The sequence below is a fragment of the Rhinoraja longicauda genome, unplaced genomic scaffold, assembly GCF_053455715.1.
Source record: "Rhinoraja longicauda isolate Sanriku21f unplaced genomic scaffold, sRhiLon1.1 Scf001481, whole genome shotgun sequence".
NCBI classification, from domain to species: Eukaryota; Metazoa; Chordata; class Chondrichthyes; order Rajiformes; family Arhynchobatidae; genus Rhinoraja; species Rhinoraja longicauda.
The window spans coordinates 1-26343 of record NW_027602696.1 but is presented as its reverse complement, the minus strand read 5'-3'; the positions used below and the strand labels follow the sequence as shown (position 1 = coordinate 26343).

Below are 26343 nucleotides of genomic sequence, written 5' to 3'. Positions count from 1 at the left end.
AAACAACGGAGTGGTTCATCTTGTTCCTCTAGTATCTTTGGTTTGGATTTCAGTTGGAACCGCGATGCCATGCCTTACAGAGGCCTATGCCATGGTCTCGGTATGAAATTAAAATAAAGTCTTTTTTATGAAGTTAAACGACTTATGGTCATCATCAATGCTTCTTACACCGCTCCCCGCTGACGTTATTCACTCCCTCAACAAAGGTCCCTCCCAAAGAGACTAGAAGAGCAAGATGGACCACTCCGTTGAAATCGCCTGTACTGAAGTGTAGTACGCAACGGAGCGGAACGTCCACCATTTTAGAGGCGTCTGCCTCTCACAGTGTAATCAGTGTTGTGGGGGAACAGTATGTGTGATGATCCTATCAAAATGCAGAATATAAAGTCTGTACTCTCTTAGACAATAGACAATAGGTGCAGGAGGAGGCCATTCAGCCCTTCGAGCCAGCACCGCCATTCAATGCGATCATGGCTGATCATTCTCAATCAGTACCCCGTTCCTGCCTTCTCCCCATACCCCCTCACTCCGCTATCCTTAAGAGCTCTATCCAGCTCTCTCTTGAAAGCATCCAACGAACTGGCCTCCACTGCCTTCTGAGGCAGAGAATTCCACACCTTCACCACTCTCTGACTGAAAAAGTTCTTCCTCATCTCCGTTCTAAATGGCCTACCCCTTATTCTTAAACTGTGGCCCCTTGTTCTGGACTCCCCCAACATTGGGAACATGTTTCCTGCCTCTAATGTTTCCTGCCCCTAATTATCTTATATGTTTCAATAAGATCCCCCCCTCATCCTTCTAAATTCCAGTGTGTACAAGCCTAATTGCTCCAGCCTTTCAACATACGACAGTCCCGCCATTCCGGGAATCAACCTAGTGAACCTACGCTGCACTGGTTTTTTGCTCTTTGCTCTAGTTTAATTTAATTTCACCCACATGTTTTGACCGTAATGTTGTTCCCTTACTGTTTTGGTTTATTCTTAATTGTTAACTGTATGTTTGTGTTTTCACTTGTAAGCGGAGCACCAAGGCACATTCCTTGTATATGCACATACTTGGCCGATAAGCTTATTAATTCATTCATTGATTCATAGCTCATCTATCAATTCACAGATTTTTGTTATTTTTCTTTTCAAATGTTTCTGCAAGTTTCTGCCCACTAAAATGGCGCCGTGACATACTACGGTTTTTGGGGTCGAGTGGTCTATCTTGCTCCTCTAGTATCTTTGGTCCTTCCAAAGATTCACAAGTTGCAGATTCAGCCCATTCACAGAAACATGGAAAATAGGTGCAGGGGGGTGCCGCTCAGCTCTTCGAGCTAGCACCACCATTCAAGACGATCATGGCTGATCATCCACAATCAGTGCCCCGTTCCTGCCTTCTCCCCGTATCCATTGATTCCATTAGCCCCAAGAGCCACATCCAACTCTCTCTTCAAAACATCCAGTGAATTGGCCTCCACTGCCCTTTGTCAGGCACAGAATTCCAGACTCTCCAAAGACGAAGTTAATTGGCTTGGTGTAATTGTAAATTGTCCCGAGTGTGTGTAGGGTAGTGTAAGTGTGCGGGGATCACTGGTGTGGACTCACTCAGTGGGCTAAAGGGCCCTTTTCCGTGCTGTATCTCTAAACTAAACCCGACCCGAAACGTCACCCATTTCTTCTATCCAGAGATGCTGCCTGCACCACTGAGTTACTCCAGCATTTGTGTCAATCTTCTTAAACTGAACAAAGGGCGGCACGGTAGCGCAGCGGTAGAGTTGCTGCTTTACAGCCAATGCAGCGCCGGAGACTCAGGTTCGATCCTGACTACGGGTGCTGCACTGTAAGGAGTTTGTACGTTCTCCCCGTGACCTGCGTGGGTTTTCTCCGAGATCTTCGGTTTCCTCCCACACTCCAAAGATGTACAGGTATGTAGGTTAATTGGCTGGGTAAATGATGATGATGAAAGGGTCTGTTCCTGTGCTGTACTGTTCTATGCTCTATGTTAAATACTTAGAACTGTAACTCGGACTATCTTTAATCAGACTTTACTAGACTTTATCTTGCCATAAACGTTATTCCCTTTATCCTGTATCTGTATCTGTACACACTTAGGATATCTTTGATCAGACTTTGATGGCGTTACCTTGTGCTAAACATTATTCCCTTATCATGTATCTATACACTGTAAATGGCTCAATTGTAATCATGTATTGTCTTTCTACTGACCGGATAGCAAGCAAAAAAAGCTTTTCACTGTACCTCAGTACACATGACAATAAACCCAACTGAAAACTTCAGGACGACATGATACGTTCCAGTTACAAGAGATTTTTACAGCCCAGAATTAAGGCTACCCATTAGTAAAGGGCTGTATGTAGGCTTGGGGCAATCATGAATATCGGTTTCGCAGAACAACAGAGCTTTGTTTACTCGAGGCCCTGCAAGAGTCTTGCTTCCATAATACCGGTTGCCATCAAATCTGAAGTGAACGGTAATCAGTCGGTCAGAATGGATCTGTGTGAAGAAGGGAACTGCAGATGCTGGTTTAAACCGTAAATCAGAGTCTGAAGAAGGGTCTCGACCCGAAACGTCACCCATTCCTTCTCTCCAGAGATGCTGCCTGACCCGCTGAGTTACTCCAGCTTTTGTGTCTATCTTCAGCAATCAGTCGTTGACAAGCTTTGAGTTTAAAGTCTGAAGATGTTAGAGGGGATGATTGAGGTGTAAGTGAGGAGAGAATCAGGCTGGCAGACGGCATCACATATCCTCATTACACAATAATCAGAAAAAAAGATGTTTGAACAAGAGCTAGTTTAAAAGCATTAAATTCCCCAAGTAAGCTTCAGTAAGTTTTAGAGTCAAAGGTCTTTTATTGTCACATGTACCAATTAAGGTACAGTGAAATGTGAATTACCATATAGCCAGACCAAAAAAAAGCAACAGGACACAGAATTACATAGAAGTTAACATAAACATCCACTACAGCGGATTCCCCACATTCCTCACTGTGATGGAAAGCAAAAAAGTCCAATCTTCATCCTCTTTATTATTTTCCACTTTATAGCACAGAAACAGGCCCTTCGGCCCACCGAATCCGCACTAACCACCGATCCCCGCACACCAGCACCATCCCACACATAGTAGGGACAATTTACAATTTTACCGAAGCCAATTAACCTACAACCTGCACGTCTTTGGAGTGTGGATGGAAACCCGAGCATCCGGTGATAACCCACGCAGGTTACGGGGAGAACAAACGTACTCCGTACAGACGGCCCCCTAATATCCATCAGAGGCACAAGCATTCCCAAATGGACAATAATGAAAAGAAATTCGGGCAGACACACAGACAGGAAAGGTTTGGACGGATAGACACAAAGTGCCGGAGTAACTCGGCAGGTCAGGCAGCATCTCTGGAGAGAAGGAATAGGGAGATGCTGAAAATCAAAAATAAAATCCGAGAAATACTCAGCTGGACGGTTAGCATCTGTAGAGAGAGAAACAGAGTTAATGACTCAGGTTGATCATCATTTGTCATCAGTATCAGATCTGAAAAACATTTGGATTGCAGTAACAGGATCGTTCCGAGTCAACATGGATTTACGAAGGGGAAATCATGCTTGAATAATCTTCTGGAATTTTTTGAGGATGTAACTAGGAAAATGAACAAGGGAGAGCCAGTGGATGTAGTGTAGCTGGACTTTCAGAAAGCCTTTGATAAGGTCCCACAGAGGAGATTAGTGGGCAAGATTCGAGCTCATGGTATTGGGGGTAGGGTGCTGACATGGATAGAAAATTGGTTGGCAGACAGGAAACAAAGAGTAGGGATAAATGGGTCCCTTTCAGAATGGCAGGCAGTGACTAGTGGGGTACCGCAAGGCTCGGTGCTGGGACCGCAGTTATTTACAATATACATTAATGATTTAGATAAAGGGATTAAAAGTAACATTAGCAAATTTGCGGATGACACAAAGCTAGGTGGTAGTGTGAACTGTGAGGAGGATGCTATGAGGATGCAGGGTGACTTGGACATGTTGTGTGAGTGGGCAGATGCATGGCAGATGCAGTTTAATGTGGATAAATGTGGGGCTATCCACTTTGGTGGTAAGAACAGGAAGGCAGATTATTATCTGAGTTAAGAAATGGGGAAGTACAAAGACATCTGGGTGTCCTTGTTCATCAGACATTTAAACTTAGCATGCAGATACAGCAGGCAGTGAAGAAAGCTAATGGCATGTTGGCCTTTATGACAAGAGGAGTTGACTATAGGAGCAAAGATGTCCTTCTACAGTTGTACAGGGCCCTAGTGATACCGCACCTGGAGTACTGTGTGCAGTTTTGGTCACCAAATTTGAGGAAGGACATTCTTGCTATTGAGGGCGTGCAGCATAGGTTCACCAGGTTAATTCCCGGAATGGTGGGAGTGCCGTATGTTGAAAGACTGGAGCGACTAGGTTTGTATACACTGGAATTTAGAAGGATGAGAGGGGATCTTATTGAAACATGTAAGATTATTAAGGGACTGGACACGCTAGAGGCAGGAAACATGTTCCCAATGTTGTGGGAGTCCCGAACCAGGGGGCACAGTTTAAGAATAAGGGGTAGGCCATTTAGAACGGAGATGAGGAAGAACCTTTTTCACTCAGAGAGTTGTAAATCTGTGGAATTCTCTGCCTCAGAAGGCAGTGGAGGCCAGTTCTCCAGTATGGGGAGAACGCAGGAACGGGGTACTGATTGAGAATGATCAGCCATGATCACATTGAATGGCGGTGCTGGCTCGAGGGGCAGAATGGCCTACTCCTGCACCTATTGTCTATTGAAATGTAAGGTCTATTTCACCTTGCAGATGCTGCCTGACCTGCTGAGTATTTGGGGCAATTTCTGCTTTTATTCCACATTTTAAGCCATGCATGTGGTTTGGGTCGCAGGTATGGTAGCAGGTGACAAAAGTCACTTATTAAATCAGATTCCCGCTGTTTCTGCAATTGTCAAAGTTAATTCTCAAAGTTACAGCTGGTCTGTGGTCGCACAGCGTGGCGTTGCTGCCATCTAGTGGCGGGACCAAGAAGTGACGCAGTTAACGCGTTGAAATGAACGGATCGACAGCTCTGATTCCACTTGCTGTTTATTTCTCTCTTCCCACATTTACATTCCCCCTGGTTTTATTTCCGCGTTCACTGGGGTTTTTACGACGCGGAATTTGGGGATTAAATGGGAACCGTTCAGCGCCGACCTGTTGTCCACCGGGTTTCTGCCCCACAGCCCCTGAGCCCCGCTCCTGACGCCGGTCCCGGGACCCGACCCTTTTACACACCCGGAGCGGAACCGGAGCAGATTCTCAGCCAGTGGTCTTCATCCCAAGGCCAGAAGAAAGGATAAAGTTTCCCCGTGAATTTATTCCCAGTGAAGGTGTGGAGATGGGACTTGGTGCCCGCGTTGTAAAATGAAACTGTCCCGGACTCGTAACTGAGATAAACTCCCACCCTCCCGGGGATGGGACGGGCGGGGAGACGGGATGGAGGGGAGGTGAATGCAAGAAACTCGTCATCCCACCGCCCGATGCTCCAGACTCCAGTCTCCGGGGTCGGTGTGACACGTCCCTTCATCTCCACAGACTCTGCGGCGACTCCCAGACTCCAGCCCCGACTCCCCGCCACCTCCACCTCCCAGTAATGTCTCCCCGATGTGAATCCCTCCGATCCCAGCACACATGGATTGTCTGTAAACCTCTTCCCGGTGTCAGGGAGACTCCTCCGGGTCCGGGTCCGTCTCACCCTCTTCCGATCCTCAGACACCTCGAGCCACGGATGCGCTGTTTCCACATCCAGGGTGACGGAGACTGGGGGGAGAAGCAGAGAATCAGAGAGTCCCCGGGGGTCGGGGGGAGACTCGGGCAGCGCGGCCCCGGGACCGGGGGAGAGGCCGCTCGGCCTCAGGCACAGGCGGGCGGACAACTCAAACCCTGCCTGGGGTTTCACCCACAACCACATCGGGTGCACAACAGACATCTCTCCCGGAGTTTTTATCCGGGGATAGCAAGGGAATTTCATGAGGTGGGGGAGGGTGGACGGGGAGGACGAGTGCGGAGAGTGAGGGGGATTGCGAGATTGCGGTGGTGGAGAAACGAAGGGGGGGGGGGGCTACTCATATATGGAGGCAGATCGGACCAAGAGGATATTGAAGTTAGCGGTAATTTGAGGTTGTTAAAGAGGAGGTAGAGGTGAGTGGTGGGGTCGTCATGATCACAGTGAAGGGGGCAGACACGAGGGGCCAGATGACCTGCCCCTGTTTCTTGGAGTGGAGGGTGAGAGAGAGGGAGGGGTGGCTTGGACCATGGAAGGAAGCAGAGTATGAATGATCGGGTGTTGGACAGAATACCATGTGCTCATGCGCCGCACGGTGGCGCAGCGGTAGAGTTGCCGCCTTACAGCGAATGCAGCGCCGGAGACTCAGGTTCGATCCTGACGACGGGCGGCGTCTGTACGGAGTTTGTACGTTCTCCCCGTGACCTGCGTGGCTTTTCTCCGAGATCTTCGGTTTACTCCCACCCTCCAAAGACGTACAGGTATGTAGGTTAATTGACTGGGTAAATGTTTTTTTTTAAATGTCCCTAATGTGTGTAGGATAGTGTTAACGTGCGGGGATCGCTGGGCGGCGCGGACCCGGTGTGCCGAAGGGCCTGTTTCCGCGCTGTATCTCTAAATCTAAAAATCTAATTTTGCCCACTAATCTCCTATGTGGAACCTTGTCGAAGGCTTTCTGAAAGTCGAGGTACACCACATCCACCGGCTCCCCCTGTCAATTTTCCTAGTTACATCCTCAAAGAATTCCAGAAGATTAGTCAAGCATGATTTCCCCTTTGTAAATCCATGCTGACTCGGAACGATCCTGTTACTACTATCCAAATGCTCCGCAATTTCGTCTTTTATAATTGACTCCAGCATCTTCCCCGCCACTCATGTAAGACTAACTGGTCTATAATTTCCCGTTTTCTCTCTCCCTCCTATCTTAAAAAGTGGGACAACATTAGCTACCCTCCAATCCACAGGAACTGATCGTGAATCTGTAGAACATTGGAAAATGATCACCAATGCGCCCACAATTTCTTGCGCCACCTCCTTAACTACCCTGGAATGCAGACCATCAGGCCCTGGGGATTTATCAGCCTTCAGTCCCATCAGTCTACCCAACACCATTTCCTGCCTAATGTGAATTTCCTTCCGTTCCTCCGTCACCCTAGGATCTGTTGCCACTAGAACATCTGGGAGATTGCTTGTGTCTTCCTTAGTGAAGACAGATCCATAGTACCGTTTCAACTAGTCTGCCATTTTCTTGTTCCCCATAATAAATTCCCCTGCTTCTATCTTCAAGGGACGCACATTTGCCTTGACTATTTTTTTCCTCTTTACATACCTAAAAAATCTTTTACTATCCTCCTATATATTATTGGCTAGTTTACCGTGGAGTGGAGTGCTCATCCTGCAACATGTGGGAGATCAGGGATATTGTCGGTGTCCCTGATGACTACGTGTTCAGGAAGTGTGTCCAGCTGCAGCTCCTGGCAGACCGCATTGAACGGTTGGAGCTGCTGTTGGATTCATACTGGAGCATCCACGATGCTGAGAAGGTCGTGAATAGCAGGTACAGTGAGTTGACCACACCGCAGGTAAAGGTTAAGCGGACAGAAAGGGAACGGGTGGCCACTAGCCAGCGTAGCAGTAGGCAGGTAGTGCAGGAGTCCCCTGTGGTCATCTCCCTCCTAGACAGATATACCATTTTAGATACTGTGGGGGGAGATGGCTCATCTGGGGAAGGCAGCAGCAGCCAAGTTCATGGCACCGTGGGTGGCTCTGCGGCAAAGGAGGGGAGGAAAAAGAGTGGAAGGGCTATAGTAATAGGGGATTCAATTGTAAGGAGAATAGATAGGTGTTTCTGCGGCCGCAAACGATTTCTGCTGCCGCAAACGAGCCTCCAGGTTGGTATGTTGCCTCCCTGGTGCAAGGGTCAGGGATGTCTCTGAGCGGCTGCAGAACATTCTGGAGGGGGAGGGTGAACAGCCAGTTGTCGTGGTGCACATTGGCAACAAAGATATAGATTAAAAACGGGATGAGGTCTTACAAGGTGAATTTAGGGAGCTAGGAGATAAACTTAAAAGTAGGACCTCAAAGGTAATAATCTCTGGATTACTACAAGTGCCACGTGCTAGTCAGAGTAGAAATAGGAGGATATTTCAGATAAATATGTGGCTTGAAAAATGGTGCAAGGGTGAGGGATTCAAATTGCTAGGACATTGGAACCAGTTCTGGGGGAGGTGGGACCAGTACAAACAGGATGGTCTGCACCCGAGCTGGAATGGAACCAATGTCCTTGGGGGAGTGTTTGCTAGTACTGTCGGGGAGGAATTAAACTAATGTGGCAGGGGGATGGGAGCATGAGCAGAGAGACAGAGGGGTGTAAAATGAGGGTAGAAGCAATAGATAGCAAGGTGAAAAGTAAAAGTGGCAGGCAGACAAATCCAGGGCAAAAATCAAAAAGGGCCACTTTTCAACATAATTGTATAAGGGGTAAGAGTGTTGTAAAGACAAGCCTGAAGGCTTTGTGCCTCAATGCAAGGAGTATTCGTAATAAGGTGAATGAGTTGAATGTGCAGATAGTTATTAATGAATATGATATAGTTGGGATTACGGAGACATGGCTCCAGGGTGACCAAGGCTGGGAGCTGAACATCCAGGGATATTCAATATTCAGGAGGGATAGACAGAAAGGAAAAGGAGGTGCGGTAGCGTTGCTGGTTAGAGAGGAGATTAACGCAATAGAAAGGAAGGACATTAGCTTGGAGGATGTGGAATCTATATGGGTAGAGCTGCGAAACACTAAGGGGCAGAAAACGCTAGTGGGAGTTGTGTACAGGCCACCTAACAGTAGTAGTAGAGTTGGGGATGGCATCAAACAGGAAATTAGAAATGCGTGCAACAAAGGTAAAACAGTTATAATGGGTGACTTCAATCTACATATAGATTGGGTGAATCAAATTGGCAGAGGTGTTGAGGAAGAGGATTTCTTGGAATGTATGCGGGATAGTTTTCTAAACCAACATGTAGAGGAACCAACGAGAGAGCAGGCTATTCTAGACTGGGTATTGAGTAATCAGGAAGGGTTAGTTAGCAGTCTTGATGTGCGTGGCCCCTTGGGCAAGTGACCATAATATGGTCGAGTTCTTCATTAGGATGGAGAGTGACATAGTTAATTCAGAAACAACGGTTCTGAACTTAAAGAAAGGTAACTTTGAGGGTATGAGACGTGAATTGGCCAAGATAGACTGGCAATTGATTCTTAAAGGGTTGATGGTGGATATGCAATGGAAGGCATTTAAAGACCGCATGGATGAACTACAACAATTGTTCATTCCAGTTTGGCAAAAGAATAAATCAGGGAAGGTAGTGCATCTATGGCTAACAAGGGAAATTAGGGATAGTATCAAAACAAAAGATGAATCATACAAATTAGCAAGAAAAAGCAGCCTACCAGAGGACTGGGAGAAATTCAGAGTCCAGCAGAGGAGGACAAAGGGCTTAATTAGGAAAGGGAAAATAGATTATGAAAGAAAACTGGCAGGGAACATAAAAACTGACTGCAAAAGCTTTTATAGATATGTGAAGAGAAAAAGATTAGTTAAAACAAATGTAGGTCCCTTGCAGTCAGAAACAGGTGAATTGATCATGGGGAACAAGGACATGGCAGACCAATTGAATAACTACTTTGGTTCTGTCTTCACTAAGGAAGACATAAATAATCTGCCGGAAATAGCAGAGGACCGGGGGTCAAATGAGATGGAGGAGCTGAGTGAAATCCAGGTTAGTCGGGAAGTGATGTTAGGTAAATTGAATGGATTAAAGGCCAATAAATCCCCAGGGCCAGATAGGCTGCATCACAGAGTGCTTAAGGAGGTAGCCCCAGAAATAGTGGATGCATTAGTGATAATTTTTCAAAACTCTTTAGATTCTGAGGATTGGAGGGTAGATAATGTAACCCCACTTTTCAAAAAGGGAGGGAGAAAACGGGGAATTACAGACCAGTTAGTCTAACGTCGGTCGTGGGGAAAATGCTAGTGTCAGTTATTAAAGATGGGATAGCAGCACATTTGGAAAGTGGTGAAATCATTGGACAAGGTCCACATGGATTTATGAAAGGCAAATCATGCCTGACGAATCTTATAGAATTTTTCGAGGATGTAACTAGTAGAGTGGATAAGGGAGAACCAGTGGATGTGTTATATCTGGACTTCCAGAAGGCTTTCGACAATGTCCCACATAAGAGATTAGTATGCAAACTTAAAGCACACGGTATTGTGGGTTCAGTATTGATGTGGATAGAGAACTGGCTGGCAGACAGGAAGCAAAGAGTAGGAATAAACGGGTCCTTTTCAGAATGGCAGGCAGTGACTAGTGGGGTACCGCAAGGCTCAGTGCGGGGACCCCAGCTATTTACAATATATATTAATGATTTGGACGAGGGAATTGAATGCAACATCTCCAAGTTTGCGGATGACACGAAGCTGGGGGGCAGTGTTAGCTGTGAGGTGGATGCTAGGAGGCTGCAGGGTGACTTGAATAGGTTAGGTGAGTGGGCAAATGCATGGCAGATGCAGTATAATGTGGATAAATGTGAGGTTATCCACTTTGGTGGCAAGAACAGGAAAGCAGACTATTAACTGAATGGTGGCCGATTAGGAAAAGGGGAGATGCAACGAGACCTGGGTGTCGTGGTACACCAGTCATTGAAAGTAGGCATGCAGGTGCAGCAGGCAGTGAAGAAAGCAAATGGTATGTTGGCATTCATAGCGAGGGGATTTGAGTACAGGAGCAAGGAGGTTCTGCTGCAGATGTACAGGGCATTGGTGAGACCACACCTGGAGTATTGCGTACAGTTTTGGTCTCCTAATCTGACAAAAGACATTCTTGCCATAGAGGGAGCACAGAGAAGGTTCACCAGGTTGATTCCTGGGATGGCAGGACTTTCATATGAAGAAAGACTGGATAGACTCGGCTTCTACTCGCTGGAATTTAGAAGATTGAGGGGGGATATTATAGAAACTTACAAAATTCTTAAGGGGTTGGACAGGCTAGATGCAGGAAGATTGTTCCCGATGTTGGGGAAGTCCAGAACAAGGGGTCACAGTTTAAGGATAAGGAGGTCTTTTAGGACCGAGATGAGAACATTTTTTTTTCACACAGAGAGTGGTGAATCAGTGGAATTCTCTGCCACAGAGGGTAGTTGAGGCCTGTTCATTGGCTATATTTAAGAGGGAGTTAGATGTGGCTTTTATGCCTAAAGGGATCAGGGGGTATGGAGAGAAGGCAGGTACAGGATACTGAGTTAGATGATCAGCCATGATCATATTGAATGGCGGTGCAGGCTCGAAGGGCCGAATGGCCTCCTCCTGCATCTATTTTCTATGTTTCTATGTTTCTACCCTCATACCCCATCTTTTCTCCCCATATTGCCTTCTTAGTTCTGTTGCTCCTCAAAAGAGTCCCAATCCTCTGGCTTCCCACTCTTCTTTGCTTTGTTGTACTTCTTCTCTTTTATTTTTATGCTGTCCTTGACTTCCCTTGTCAGCCACGGGTGCCTCTTACTCCCCTTAGAATCTTTCCTCCTCTTTGGGATAAATTGATCCTGCAACTTCTGCATTATTCCCAGGAATACCTGCCATTGCTGTTCCACCGTCTTCCCTGCTAGGGCCTCCTTCCAGTGAATTCTGGCCAGCTCCTGCCTCATGCCCCTTTGCTATACTGTAATACTGACACTTCCGATTTTCCCTTCTCCCGCTCAATTTTTAGAGTAAAACTTATCATATTGAGATCACTGCCTCCTAATGGCTCTTTTACTTCGAGTTCCCTTTGCTGTTTATGTTATATGATCATGGCTTGGATGTGAATGTGGGAGGTGCGATTAGTAAGTTTCGGGAGGAAGCAAAAATTGTGGATAGTAGGGAAGGTTGTCAAAGTCTGCAGCAGGATGCAGGTTAATTATCTAAACCTTATTCGCATGCAGGGATATCAAATCACGAGAGTGCAGGTTTATATTGAGAGCAAAGTATTTTAAAGTATATCTGAGATTTAGGTTTTACTAGACCAAGTGGATCCATTGGGCCCAAACCTCTCCTGCATTGGTGCAGCACCCTCTCCTCCCCACCTCTCCCCCTCCTCCCTCCTCCCCCCTCCCCCCTCCCCCTCCTCCTCCTCCCCCTCCTCCCCCCTCACTCACTCCGCCCCCCCTCCCTCCCTCCCCCCAACGTCCCTAGGAGATAGATTTAAACCTTAAAATGTGAATAACTTAAAAAATATAACACCGATTTCAATGAAACTTCTTCCATTAGCACCAAAGGGATGACGGTGAGTAAGGTGGGCTTAAAATCGTCATGCTATCGTGTACCGTTTTGGCTGTAGATCAGGAACAAACAAACAAACGAGAGGTTTAGTACATAGATTTACACTGAGAGTGGGTGATATCTGGAACATGCTACAGAGGAGGTGGTGGAGTGAGATATAAATCAATATATTGGAGGTATTTAAATAGGTGAGGTGGAGAAGAATGCCGGTGGAATGTGGGCAAATCGATTAGTATAGCTGGGGAAAAGATGGTCATGGACACGATGGGCCGAAGGGCCAGACTCTGTAATGTACAACCACGGTTCTCAGCTCCAAGGGCACTGAATGACTGAGTCTCCACAGCCACCGGTGCAGGGTCGTTCCCCAGTCTCTGCGTGTAGTAATGTCTCCTTATCTCTGTCCTACACGGTGCGGCCCTCATTCTGAGAGAGTGCCCGCTCTCCAAACCCCTCTGACAGGGGAACCATCCTCCCTGCATCCAGCCCAGTGAGCCCTGTAAGGACTCTGTGTTTCACTGAGATCCCCTCTAATACACCCAAACGCTCGAGTACACAGGCCTAGTCTCCCCAATCTCACCCCGCACAGCAAAATCATTGTCCCAGGGACAAGTATTGTCAATCTTTGCGGCATTCAACTCTGTGTAAGGTTTATCATGCTGTAGGTATGAAAAAAACTAAAGATCACAAGAAAATAGCAGGAGGAGTAGGCTCCACTCCTCAGGCCGACTCCGCCATTCAATGTGATCCTGACTGATCTACGATGGCACCAATTCCTGTTCTATACAATGTGTCCATAACCGCCAATTTCTCGATCCTTCAAATATCCATCTGTGTTCACTTTGCCTATTCCAATAATCTGACCTATCACTACCTCCCAGGGCAGAACATTTCAGATGCTCACTGCTGTTTATGTTATATTTCTAAGGCTTGGATGTGAATGTTGGAGGTCTGATTAGCAATTTGATAGCAGCGAACTCCATGGTAGGCTGATCAGGAAGGCTGGAACATATGGAATCCAGGGTAGTTAGCCAATGGGTAAACATGTGGCCTGAAGGTGGGAGACAGAGGGTGGAGGTAGAGAGTTGTTTTTCAGACTGGAGGCCTGTCGCAAGTGGTGCACCACAATGCTCAATGCTGAATCCACTGTTGGTCCCTATTCATACAAATGATTAGATAAATGATGTGTATGTGGGTGGCATGGCTAGCAGGTTTGTGGATGAGACTAAAATTCATGAGACATCGTGGAGAGCGAAGAAGGTCTAAGATTAAACTGGTCATAATGAACTGGGCCAACGGACTGAGGAGTAGGAGATGCAGTTTTCTAAACTTCGAGGGCATCGGTTTAAGTTGTGAAGGGAAAGTCTAAAGTTTTCAATGTTTTCAGGCACTGGGTGGCAGAGAGCTAGCTGCCATAGGAAGTGTTAGAGGCGAATATAATCTCTCTCGGCAATGTTTGCATCTGTGTTACGAAAAGGCGTTATAAACAAGAAGAGGGGAAACTGGACAGGTTTTACCTCGCTTAATGGCAGATGTTTCTCTCCACAGCGTGTTCATCAAAAAATGCTGATGGAATTTTTCAATCGACAAGGCCCCGTCTGTCACTGTGAATGCTTTATCTTCATCACTAACCCTGCAAATATTTAGCAGCTGGTTATAAACTGAGCATCAACAAATTCTTTGAGCTTTTACACACAAACATGCAGTGTTTCAGTCAAGAGCATGTCCTACCTCTTCTTCCTCCCAGCTTCCTCCTGCAAGAAATAAAACACAAATCTGAGCAGACTGAGACGGGACATCCACATCCCGACAGCAGGAGTTTCACACAAATCACAACAAGCCCCAGAAATGTTCCATTGCCCAGCATTTATTGTCATCGTCACAGAGACAAATATTGGATATTGCCCTAGAGATTCTACAAGTGTATTAATAGCAAAATAATAACTATGGGGAGAATAGGTTCCTTTAAGAGCAAAGGGATAATTAGGATAGGATAGGATAGGTCCCCTTAAGTGCTGGCGACCTCAAGGCATGTTAAGGTGGGTAAATCAAAGGGCTTGAAGAAGTGTATCCGAGAGCAAGCCTTCAACAGATCGGTTTAACGCCGCGTAATTCTTTCCCACTAAAGAGGAACATAGGACAAACTTTCCACATGATCTTTTGAGTCCTGGAGATTTTCCATCTTTTCGGGGAAATATTAAACATTCGCTAACTCAGTGACAGGATCACAGTAACTCATCCCAAGGAGACCGCAGGCAGTGCTGAGATCCCACAGATTATGCGGGAGGCCATTTAGTTTGGGAACAACAGCAGCACAACTCTGAAACAGACGGAGCATTTACCCAGTTCTCAATTACTGGCAAATGCAGCATTTATTTCACAAATATCCCCCACCATTTTGTGACTGTGCACTTTCACTTCGCCAAACTGGAGTGTCACCCCTCACCTTCAGAAACACCACACTGTCCTTTTGATCCATCTGCTGCTGCAACTTAAAGAGTTCCTCCTGAATAGATTTTAAATTCTCTTCGATCTTTCCAAGATTTTTCTTCATTCTATTCAGAATCCTCTTCTCTTCCTCCCGGATATCTGCCTGTACGCGCTGCTCTTTCTCAGTGAGAATCTGGTGTAGTTCAGCAAACTGGGATGTGATCTTGGACTGAAGGTTGTGTGACTGTTCCTGTGAAATGAAAGGTGAAGATCAATATTTCATGTCACTGATTGTGTTTCCACACCACCTTGACCGTAACATTTGTCCTGTGCAATTTTGTTTGCTTTGCCAGTTCAATTCTTTGTCTAAATGCTTCTGAAATGTCGAGAGGGTAATCTTATAACCCATCAATCCTTTACCCTCAATACAATTCCCTGCTGCCTATTCCTTTTCATGTGCCCTTTAATTCCTATTTATCCGCCCACCATCCGCTTTCCTCGGAATAATTTTACCGTCGCCCATTGACCATTGAACCAGCGTGTATTGGGGACATGGAAGGAATCCGACGCGGTCACAGGGAGAAGGCGTGAACCACACGGGCAGCGCCCGAGGTCAGGATCGAACCCGCTCACCAGAACTGGGAGACAGCAGCACTACTTGTGTCACTGCGCTGCCCTGTTATTACACGCGTCACAGGGATCAAACCTGCACAAGATCGGGAAATGGAAACTTAAAAGGCTCACCAGAACTCCAGAAATCTTCTCTTTCTGTTGCTGCTCCATTTGCTGGATCCCTGATTTATCTTTTGTGAGAGACTGGATGGAAGCTTTAACCTGACCCTGTGATTGTGTTTGAAAATCGGAGAATAAAAAGCGTTAGACAATAAAAACGGAATTAAACAATGATGCGATCAAAACCGGTTTGCTTTTACCTTGTAGTTTTCAACAGCTTCTTTATCCAGCATGAAGGTGTGAGACTTGTGTTCCCGCCTAGCTGCACAAACCAGGCAGATCAGCTTCTTGTCAGTTTCACAAAACAGCTTCAGTTCTTCCTGATGTTCCTCGCAGTGAAGTGTACTTTCCTTCTCTGTCCGATTCAGGCTCAGTGTTCGAGCTTTCTCAGCCAGTCTCGCCAAGGCCCAACTAACCCTGAGGGTGCGGTCTGCAAACACCTCTCTACATTCCGGGCAGCAGTTTCTCCCTTCACATTCCCAACTCTGTGTGATACAGGAGCGGCAGAAGTTGTGTCCACACTCCAGTGACACCGGATCGATGAAGAAATCCAGGCAGATGGGACAAACTACCTCCTCGGTTAAACTCTCGAACCTGTCTTTTGAAGCCATTTTCACTCTGCCACTTCCTGGTTCAAAACGCAGGTCCACTGCGCACGCTGCCGTCTAGAGGAATTAATGTAGTTCCGCTGCAAGTGTTCAACGTGAAGATGCAGAAACAAGGAACTGCAGATGCAGGGTTACAAATAAAAGTACAAAGTGCTGGAGTAAGTCAGTGAGTCAAGCAGCACATCTGGAGAACATGGACAGCAGATGTTTCGGGTCGGGTCCCTTCTTCAGACTGATTGTGGGGGGTGGGAGATGGAATAACGATGGGAGGAAGGGGGCAGGACAAAGCCTGGCTGGCAATAGGTTGACACAGTTGAGGGGGGAGAGGGAGTTGATAGTCAGACGGTTGGACAAAGGCCAGAGATGAAAAGACAGAAGGTGTGTGACAAAATGATTGAGGACTTGCGAATTGTGTCCTGATCTTCAAACAGTCTTCTCCTCAGACGGCCAAAGGTTGTGCAGGTGCACTGAAGACGCTGGTGAGTTTCACCATCAATGTCTGCCTTCCTCTGGGACGAGGAGCGCCGGCCAGAGCACCCGAGGGTCACCATCGTTACGACCATTTTAAAGGAAGGAGACAAATCCACCCGCGGAAACTATGGAGGGTTCCCCCGCTCTCTACCACAGGGAGGGGTCAGTTACACATTAAACTGTCCTGAATATAGACGGAAGCGGAGAGTAGCGCTTGGGACAGTGTAAGGCAGGATAAAATGCTGGAAACAACTGCAGAGTGGATTCACGAAGATGGTGCCAGGATTTGAGGCTCAGAGCGAAAAGGAGAGGTTGGGCAGGGAAGGATTTATTCATTGGAGCGCAGGAGGCTGAAGTGCATAAGATCAAGTGGTGAATAGACAGGGTGAATGCACACTGTTACCCGGAGCAGTGGAATCGAGAACTAGAGGACACAGGTTTGTGGTGAGAGGTGCAAGATTCAATCAGAAACTGAAGAACAACATTTTCACACAGAAGGTCGTGGGTGTCTGGAACAAGCTGCCAGAGGGGGTAAGTGAGGCTGGACAACAACGTGGAGTGGAGTTGAAGCCCCGTTTCCTGAACAAAGAGGATACCTCCGAATCACCCCTCCTCCTCTTGCTCCACCTCCCCCTCACTCCTCCTCTCCCTCTCATCCTCTCCCTGCACCTCCTCCTCCCTCTCTTCCTCTCCACCTCTCCCTCATCCCTCTCCTTCCCCTCATCCCTCTCCTTCCCCTCACCCCTCCATTTCTCTCTCCTCCTCTCCCTCACCTCTCCATTTCTCTCTCCTCCTCCACTCCGGGCCTCCATGGCCGCCTCTCTCCTTGTGGAGCCGCTGCCGGGCGGGGTCGGGGCCGCCGCTGCAGGCCCGGCGGAGAGGGAGGGGGATGAGGGGGAGAGGGTGGAGGAGGGGGATGAGGAGCCGCGGCAACAGCGGGTCTCGGGTTGCCGCCGCCATCAGCGCCATGGGGTCTTGCTTCCATAATACCGGTTGCCATCAAAGCTGAAGTGAACAGTAATCAGTCGGTATGTGTAGGAAGGAACTGCAGGTGCTGGTTTAAACCGAAGACAGACACAAAATGCTGGAGTAACTCAGCGGGACAAACAGCATCTCTGGAGAGAAGGAATGGGTGACGTTTCGTGTCAAGACCCATCTTCAAACGGTCAGAATCGACCCTTGCGTTGGAAGGAACTGCAGATGCTGGTTTAAACCGAAGATTGAGTCTGAAGAAGGGTCTCGACACGAAACATCACCCATTCCTTCTCTCCAGAGATGCTGCCGGTCCCGCTGAGTTACTCCAGCTTTTGTGTCTATCTTCAGCAATCAGTCGTTGACAAGCTTTGAGTTTAAAGTCTGAAGATGTTAGATGGGATGATTGAGGTGTAAGTGAGGAGGAAATCAGGCTGGCAGACCGCATCACAGATCCTGATTACACGATAATCAGAAAAAAGATAAGGTGTGAACAAGAGCTGGTTTAAAAGCATTCAATTCTCTAACTTAGTTATCAGCTTCAGTAAGTTTTAGAGATATAGGTTTCAAATGTATTTTTTTGTCACGTGCACCAATTCAGGTACAGTGATATGCGAATTACCTTAAAGCCATACAAAAATAAAAGCAACAAGACACAGAATTACAAAAAAAGTATTTCTGTTCCGTTGACGGATGCAGTTAACGCGTTGAAATGAACGGATCGACAGCTCTGATTCCACTTGCTGTTTATTTCACTCTTCCCACATTTACATTCCCCCTGGTTTTATTTCCGCGCTCACTGGGGTTTTACAACGAGGAATTTGGGGATTAAATGGGAGCCATTCAGCGCCAAATGGGAGCTATTGTCCACCGGGTTTCTGCCCCACAGCCCCTGAGCCCTGCTCCAGACGCTCCCAGGACCCGACCCTTTTACACACCCGGAGCGGAACCGGAGCAGATTCTTAGCCAGTTGTTTTCATCCCAATAAGTCTCGAAGAAAGGATAAAGTTTCCCCGTGAATTTATTCCCAGTGAAGGTGTGGATTTGGGACTTGGTGTCCGCGTCGTAAAATGAAACTGTCCCGGACTCGTAACTGAGATAAACTCCCACCCTCCCGGGGATGGGACGGGCGGGGAGACGGGATGGAGGGGAGGTGAGTGCATCAAACCTGTCACCCAGCCCCCGCTAGATACTCCAGACTCCAGTCTCCGAGGTCAGTGTGACCGGTCTCTTCCTCTCCACAGACTCTGCGGCGACTCCCAGACTCCAGCCCCGACTCCCCGCCACCTCCACGTAATGTCTCCCCGATGTGAATCCCTCCGATCCCAGCACACACGCACTAACTGTAAACCTCTTCCCAGTGTCAGGGAGGCTCCTCCGGGTCTCAGTCCATCTCACCCTCTACCGATCCAGACACCTCGAGCCGCGGACCCGCTGTTTCCACATCCAGGGTGACGGAGACTGGGGGGAAGAAACAGAGAATCAGAGAGTCCCCGGGGATCGGGGGGAGACTCGGGCAGCGCGGCCCCGGGACCGGGGGAGAACATGTCTCCCGGAGTCTTTATCCGGATGGAGAGGGAATTTTGTGAGGTTTCGGGAGGGCGGGGAGGACGAGTGCAGAGAGTGAATCTTATAACCCATCAAACCTCTTCCCCCAATACAATTCCCTGCTGCCTTTTCCTTCTCACGTGCCCTTTAATTCCCATTCATCCGCCCACCACCCACTTTCACAGGGATAATTTGCAGTCGCCGATTGACTATAGAACCAGTGTGTATTGTGGACGTGGAAGGAATCCTACACGGTCACAGGGAGAAGGCGTGAACCACACGGGCAGCGCCCGAGGTCAGGATGGAACCCGCTCACCAGAACTAGGAGACAGCAGCACTACTTGTGTCACTGCGCTGCCCTGTTGCTTCTGCTTTGTTGCTGCTCCATTTGCTCTGATTTCTTTTTTAGGTGAGATTTCGAAGGAAGATTTCTCCTGTTCCTGGGAAAGGCAGCCAGCATCATCCAGCTAATCACTAGGGACAATTTACAATTTTTACCGAGGCCAATAATCCTACGAACCCACACGTCTTTGGGATATGGGAGGAAACCGGAGCACCCGGAGGAAACCCACGCAGTCACAGGGAGAATGTGCAAACTCCACACGGACAGTACCCGAGGTCAGGATGGAAACCCTGGTATCTGGCGCAGTGGGGCAGCGGCTCTACCATCTAGGCCACTGTGCCACCCGAGGGAAAAAGAAAAAAGGGGGTAATGCCGATAGTTTTAAACTGAGGAGGAAGCTTGCCTGGAGCATGAAGACCAGAAATGTTTGATTGGGCCGAATGGTCTGTTTGTGTGTGGGAAGGAACTGCGAATGGTGGTTTAAACCAAACATAGACACAAATTGCTGGAGTAACTCAGCGGGACAGGCGGCATCTCCGGATGGAAGGAATGGGTGATGTTTTGGGTCGAGACACCTCTTTAGATGTCTGTTTTGTGTCATTTGCATCCAATGAATAATTCAAACAAAACCCACAAAAATATTTAAAAGAACATTAAAATTGTCATTGAAATGGCTGCAATATTAGAAACAGAATCTGCAGTTTATATTAACAAACTAAATTAAAATATACATTCCTGCCGTAATGTGATAGTTGCATTCCTAGCAAAACTTGTGTTAATAGAAAAATCACACGATTAAAAACTGGAAGGGGCGATTTGGGACCACAGTTTGGGGCTGGCACGAACATTTACAATGCCCCTGCAGGATTTGCAGAATAAAAGTCTCGCTTTCTCGCAGTCCTTCTTGTAGAATGTTGTGTGTCATTCATGTATACATGTCGTTAAACTGGAAAGATTACAGAGAAGTTTTACAAAGATGTTGCCAGGACTTGAGGGCCAGAGCAATAGGGAGAGGTTGAACAGGCTCGGACTTTATTCCTTGGAGCGCAGGAGGATGAGGGGTCACCTTATGATGATGTATACGATCCTGAAGTGAATAGCTAGGGTAGAGGCACAGAGTCTTTTACTCAGAGTCGGGGAATCAAGAACCAGAGGACATAGGTTTAAGGTGAGACGGGGGAAAGATTTCACAGGAACATGAGGGGTCACTTTTTTAATACAAAGGGTGGTAGGTACGTGGAACGAGCTGTCTTCCTATTGAGGGAGTGCAGCGCAGGTTCACGAGGTTAATTCCCGGGATGGCGGGACTGTCATATGATGAAAGAATGGAGCTGCAGGGCTTGTATTCACTTGGATTTAGAAGGATGAGCGGGGATCTTATAGAAACACATAAAATTATGAAGGGATTGGACACCCTAGATGCAGGAAACATGTTCCCGGTGTTGGGGCAGTCCAGAACCAGGGGCCACACACAGTTTAAGAATAAGGGGTCGGCCATTTAGAACTGAGATGACGAAAAACTTTTCACCCAGAGTTGTGATTCTGTGGATTCACCGGATATATCCAAGAGAGAGTTAGATAGAGCTCTAGGGGCTCGTGGAACCAAGGGATATGGGGAGAAGGCAGGAACATGGGCACTGATTGTGGATGATCAGCCATGACCACATTGAATGCGGTCCTGGCTCGAAGGGCCGAATGGCCTCCTCCTGCACCTATTGTCTATTTATCAATGTATCCCATCTTGTCCCCCTCCCCTCAACCTCTCCTCTTCTGCCTGCCCTCCTTCCCCATCCCCTTTCCCTTCGCCTCCCACCCCTCACCACCCCTCCTCATTTCCCCCGTCACTTCTCCTCCCCAAACACCTCCCTCCCCCATAACCCGCCCTTCCCCTTTTTCCTCCCTCTTCCCTCTCCAGGTTGGGACCAGGCCGCGTCTCCATGGAGACGGGCCCCGCCGTTGCCCCCCTGTCCCCCATCTCCGGTCGCCATTGTTACTCACCCCCTCTGCTCCGGCGCCCGCCCGGTTTCGCGCCCAACCTCACGTCACTGGCCGGCGCCGCTATTCCGCCCCCGAGACGTGACACAAGGTCGCCATTCACCCGCCCCGGACACGTGACACCAGACCTCATTCAACCGCCCCCGGCACATGACACCAGAGCTTCATTCTCCCGCCCCGAAACGTGACACCAAACCCCCATTCCCCGCCCCGATAAGTGACACCAAACCCCATTTCACCCGCCCCCGACACGAGACACCAGACCCCTTTCCCCCGCCCCCGACACGAGACACCAGACCCCTTTCCCCCGACACGTGACAGCAGACCCCATTCACTAGCCCCCGACACGTGACACCAGATCTCCATTCAACCCGCCCCGACACATGACACCCCGCCCCCGACACGTCACACCAAATCTCCATTCAACAACAGTTGTCTCCGTCCACACCCCTTTCCCCCCCGGCACGTGACAACAGGCTCATCCGACCACCCACCCACGGCACGTGACAGCAGAGTGACGTAACTCAGGGCGCTCCCATTGTCCTGCCCTCCGCACGTGACAAGGGCCCCCGTTCCCCCAGTCTCATCCCGGCTTTAAAGATTGGCAACTCTTTGAAGCTTTGGTCATGGGGATGAACATAAGTTACAGAAGTGAAGTTCCAGGAAGTTATCCACAGTGCCATTCAACAAAACAGTTGTGTTTATTTCTAAATCATTCTGTTCAGTGAAAAGGGATAGACAAACAGCCGTGTTTAAACGTGTTCATTCATTAAAAATTCTCCTGGGAGCCCTTGACTTGGTCACCCAACCTACGCCTGGACTGACAGTGGGAGCTTCACATGTTTCAGTGTCCGATCTGCAAAGACCACAGCACTCACTATGTCCAACTCATTGGTGAGGCTGCACTCGAAAATATTATGTTCAAAAGGACACAAAGTGCTGGAGTAACTCAGCGGGTCACAAGTGATAGGAACAGAATTAGGACATTTAGATTTAGAGATACATCACCCTAGGTTCTCCGGCCCCTAGAACATTTGGGAGATTGTGTGTATCTTCCTCAGTGAAGACATCCAAAGTAACGGTTTAACTCGTCTGCCATTTCTTTGTTCCCCATAATAAATTCCCCTGCTTCTGTCTTCAAGGGACCCACATTTGCCTTGACTATTTTTTTCCTCTTCACGTACCTAAAAAAACTTTTTCTATCTGACCTCTAGACCTAGACTCTCCCACTGGTGGAAACATCATCTCCATTCTATCCAAGCCTTTCATTATTTAGTATGTTTTGGTGAGGTCCCCCCGCATTCTTCTAAACTCCAGCGAGCACAGGCCCAGTGCAGTCAAACGCTCATCAGGCAGCATCTCTGGAGAACATGGATAGGCGATGTTTTGGACTCAATCTGAAATGTCACCTATTGAGGTTCTCCGGTGATGCTGCCTACTCAATTATTCAAATATTCCTTACACCAAGTCAAGCCTGATGCACCAATTAAGTCATACAGTGTGGAAACGGGCCCAACAGCCCAACTTGCCCATCTCAACCAACATGCCCCGTCTATACTAGTCCTACCTGCCCCACATTTGGCCCACGACCCTCTAAACCTTTCCTATCTATGTTCCTGTCCAAGTATCTTTTAAATTTTAGATATAATAATAATAATAATGCATTACATTTATATAGCGCTTTTCATATACTCAAAGACGCTTTACAGAGATTTAGAGAACATAGGGAAATGAATAAATAGATAAATAAGTAAATAAGTAAACGAACAGAGAAAGGAGACAGAAGGTGAGGTGACCTTCAGTGGTTGAAGGCAGTACTGAACAGGTGAGACTTCAGCGATGTTTTGAATGTGGTGAGTGTGGAGGAGTCTCTAACGGTTTGGGGTAGTGAGTTCCATAGGGTGGGAGCAGCGATGGAGAAAGCCCTGTCCCCCCAGGATCTGAGTTTGGTCTGGATGTGGGGAGATAGGAGATTGGCAGCAGCAGAGCGGAGGGTGCAGGTGGGAGTGTGCCTGTGGAGGAGGTCGTTCAGGTAGGATGGGGCCAGGTTATGGAGGGCTTTGTAGGTTATGAGGAGGATTTTGTACTGGATTCTCTGGGGGATGGGGAGCCAGTGGAGTTTGTAAAGGACGGGGGTGATATGGTCACGGATCGGGGTGTGGGTGAGTAGACGGGCAGCGGAGTTTTGAATGTATTGAAGTTTACTGATGATTTTTGAGGGTGCGCCATAGAGGAGGCTGTTGCAGTAGTCCAGACGGGAGGTGATGAAGGTGTGGATGAGGGTTTCTGCAGCTGTGGAGGAGAGGGATGGACGGAGACGGGCAATGTTTTTGAGGTGGAAGAAGGCTGTCTTTGTGATGTGTTTGATGTGTTTGTCGAAGGAGAGGGTTTGATCAAAGATGATTCCAAGATTCCGGATGTGAGGGGAGGTGGATACTGGGAGACCATCAACGTTGAGGATGAAGTTTTGGGTGGATTTGGTGACCGTTTTTGGACCAATGATGATGATTTCAGATTTGTTGCAATTGAGTTTGAGGAATTTTGATTGAAGCCAAGATTTTATTTCAGTGATGCAGTTTGTCAGTGTAGAGTGTGTGGTGGGGGAGATTGACTTGGTGGAGATGAGGAGTTGGATATCATCGGCGAAGCAGTAGAAGTTGAGACCATGACGGCGGATTAATTGACCAAGGGGGAACAGGTAGAGGATGAAGAGGAGGGGGCCAAGGACTGAGCATTGGGGGACACCTTGGGGGAGGGGAGCGGTGGGGGATTTACAGTTGTTAATGGAGATGAACTGGTGTCTGTCAGAGAGGTAAGATTTGAACCAGGATAGGGCTGTGCCGGTGATGTTAAAGGAGGTTTCAAGTCGGGTGAGGAGAATGGAGTGATTTATGGTGTCAAAGGCGGCGCTGAGGTCAAGTAGGATGAGGATGTTGAGGTTGCCAGCGTCGGAGGAGAGGAGAATGTCGTTTGTGATTTTGAGGAGCGCAGTTTCAGTACAGTGGTTGGAGCGGAATCCGGATTGGAAAGTTTCATACAGGTTATTGGTAGAGAGGTGGTATTTGAGTTGGGAAGCTACAGCACGTTCCAAAACTTTGGACAGAAAGGGTAGGTTGGAGATTGATCTGAAGTTGTTTGGGGTGTCAGGGTTTAGACCAGGTTTTTTCAGAATGGGGGTGACAGCAGCGATTTTGAGGGATGGCGGGACAATGCCAGTGGACAGGGAGGAGTTTATTGTTGCAGTGATAAGTGGAGAGAGAGCAGGAAGGCAGGCCTTGACAAAGCTGGAGGGGATGGGGTCCAGAGAGCAGGTGGCAGTTTTTATTCCTGTGAAGAGGTCAGAGAGGTCGGTGGTGGAGACTGGGGAGAACTGAGGCAGGGGTTGACAGGATAAGGGGGGGCAGGTGGTTTGAGGGGGAGCAGGTGCGTTGGTGGTTAATGTGCTGTAGATGTTGTCTATACAGCATCAGGGTTCAATCCTGACTACGGGTGCTGTCTGCACAGTTTGTACATTCTCCGTGTGACCACATGGGTTTCCTCCAGGTGATCTGGTATCCATCCACATTTCAAAGACGTGCAGATTGGTAGGTTAATTGGTTCCGTTACGAATTCTAAAATGTCTCCTGAGTGTGTATGATAGTGTTGATGGTAATGGTCATAGTGTTGATGGTTTGCTACGGACTAGGTGGGCTGAAGGGCCTGTTTTCGAGCTGCACCTCTGAAATGAACTAAACTATACGAAACTAAGTTCATCCAATGGTGCGGATGTCACTGGAGTTTAACAATTCATCTGAACGTCAGCATCTAATTCCCCCAGCACCCCACAGGGATGGTCACCCTTGGTAAACGTGAATTTTCGTGAACAGTCTGTGACCCATAGCGCTGTGGCCATTGTGCTATATTTAAACTCCACAGCGCTGTGCCCATAGTATACTGCCCAACCTGCTGAATGCCGACAATGTTTTCTGTTTTTTGTTGGCAGTTTATGCTCAGTCACACATTCCAATCACCCAATCAACTGGATAAAGTTTTTTTTAAAAACAGATCCTGAAAATCCAAATGGAAACACCATTCGTCGTCGGTATTAGACGTGAAATATAAAGTCTGTTTCACCTTGCCTGACCTGCTGAGAATTTTGGGCAATTTCTGCTTTTATTCCACATTTTAAGCCATGCATGTGGTTTGGGCCGCAGGTATGGTAGCAGGTGACAAAAGTCACTTATTAAATCAGATTCCCGCTGTTTCTGCAATTGTCAAAGTTAATTCTCAAAGTTACAGCTGGTCTGTGGTCGCACCGCGTGGCGTTGCTGCCATCTAGTGGCGGGACCAAGAAGTGACGCAGTTAACGTGTTGAAATGAACGGATCGACAGCTCTGATTCCACTTGCTGTTTATTTCTCTCTTCCCACATTTACATTCCCCCTGGTTTTATTTCCGCGCTCATTGGAGTTTTACGACGCGGAATTTGGGGATTAAATGGGAGCCGTTCAGCGCCGACCTGTTGTCCACTGGGTTTCTGCCCCACAGCCCCTGAGCCCCGCTCCTGACGCCGGTCCCCGGACCCGACCCTTTTACACACCCGGAGCGGAACCGGAGCAGATCCTCAGCCAGTTTCCACCCCAAGGCCCGAAGAAAGGATAAAGTTTCTCCGTGAATTTATTCCCAGTGAAGGTGTGGAGATGGGACTTGGTGTCCGCATCGTAAAATGAAACTGTCCCGGACTCGTAACTGAGATAAACTCCCACCCTCCCGGGGATGGGACGGGCGGGGAGACGGGATGGAGGGGAGGTGAGTGCATCAAACCCGTCACCACCCCCGCCTGATGCTCCAGACTCCAGTCTCCGGGGTCAGTGTGACCGGTCTCTTCCTCTCC

At 48.1% G+C, this 26343-nt stretch overlaps 1 protein-coding gene across 6 annotated transcripts; it reads right to left on the bottom strand.

Moving 5' to 3' along the window:
- Positions 1 to 2727: 2727 nt before the first annotated feature.
- On the bottom strand, positions 2728 to 21619 carry LOC144591701 (zinc-binding protein A33-like). 6 transcript variants are annotated; one of them, XM_078395734.1, is made up of 8 exons: positions 21475 to 21619; positions 18754 to 19046; positions 15735 to 16259; positions 15547 to 15642; positions 14819 to 15052; positions 14104 to 14126; positions 13890 to 14005; positions 2728 to 5823 (listed from the first exon to the last, which is right to left on the bottom strand). In XM_078395734.1, the coding sequence occupies exons 3-8, from the start codon at positions 16143 to 16145 to the stop codon at positions 5291 to 5293; spliced, it is 1413 nt and encodes a 470-aa protein (XP_078251860.1). In that variant the 5' UTR covers positions 16146 to 16259; positions 18754 to 19046; positions 21475 to 21619; the 3' UTR covers positions 2728 to 5290. The 6 variants fall into 6 exon arrangements, with proteins under 6 accessions (XP_078251860.1, XP_078251859.1, XP_078251862.1 ...); XM_078395733.1 differs by having other exon boundaries at positions 18984 to 19046; XM_078395736.1 differs by lacking the exon at positions 21475 to 21619 and adding an exon at positions 21005 to 21027 and having other exon boundaries at positions 18984 to 19046.
- Positions 21620 to 26343: the final 4724 nt, after the last annotated feature.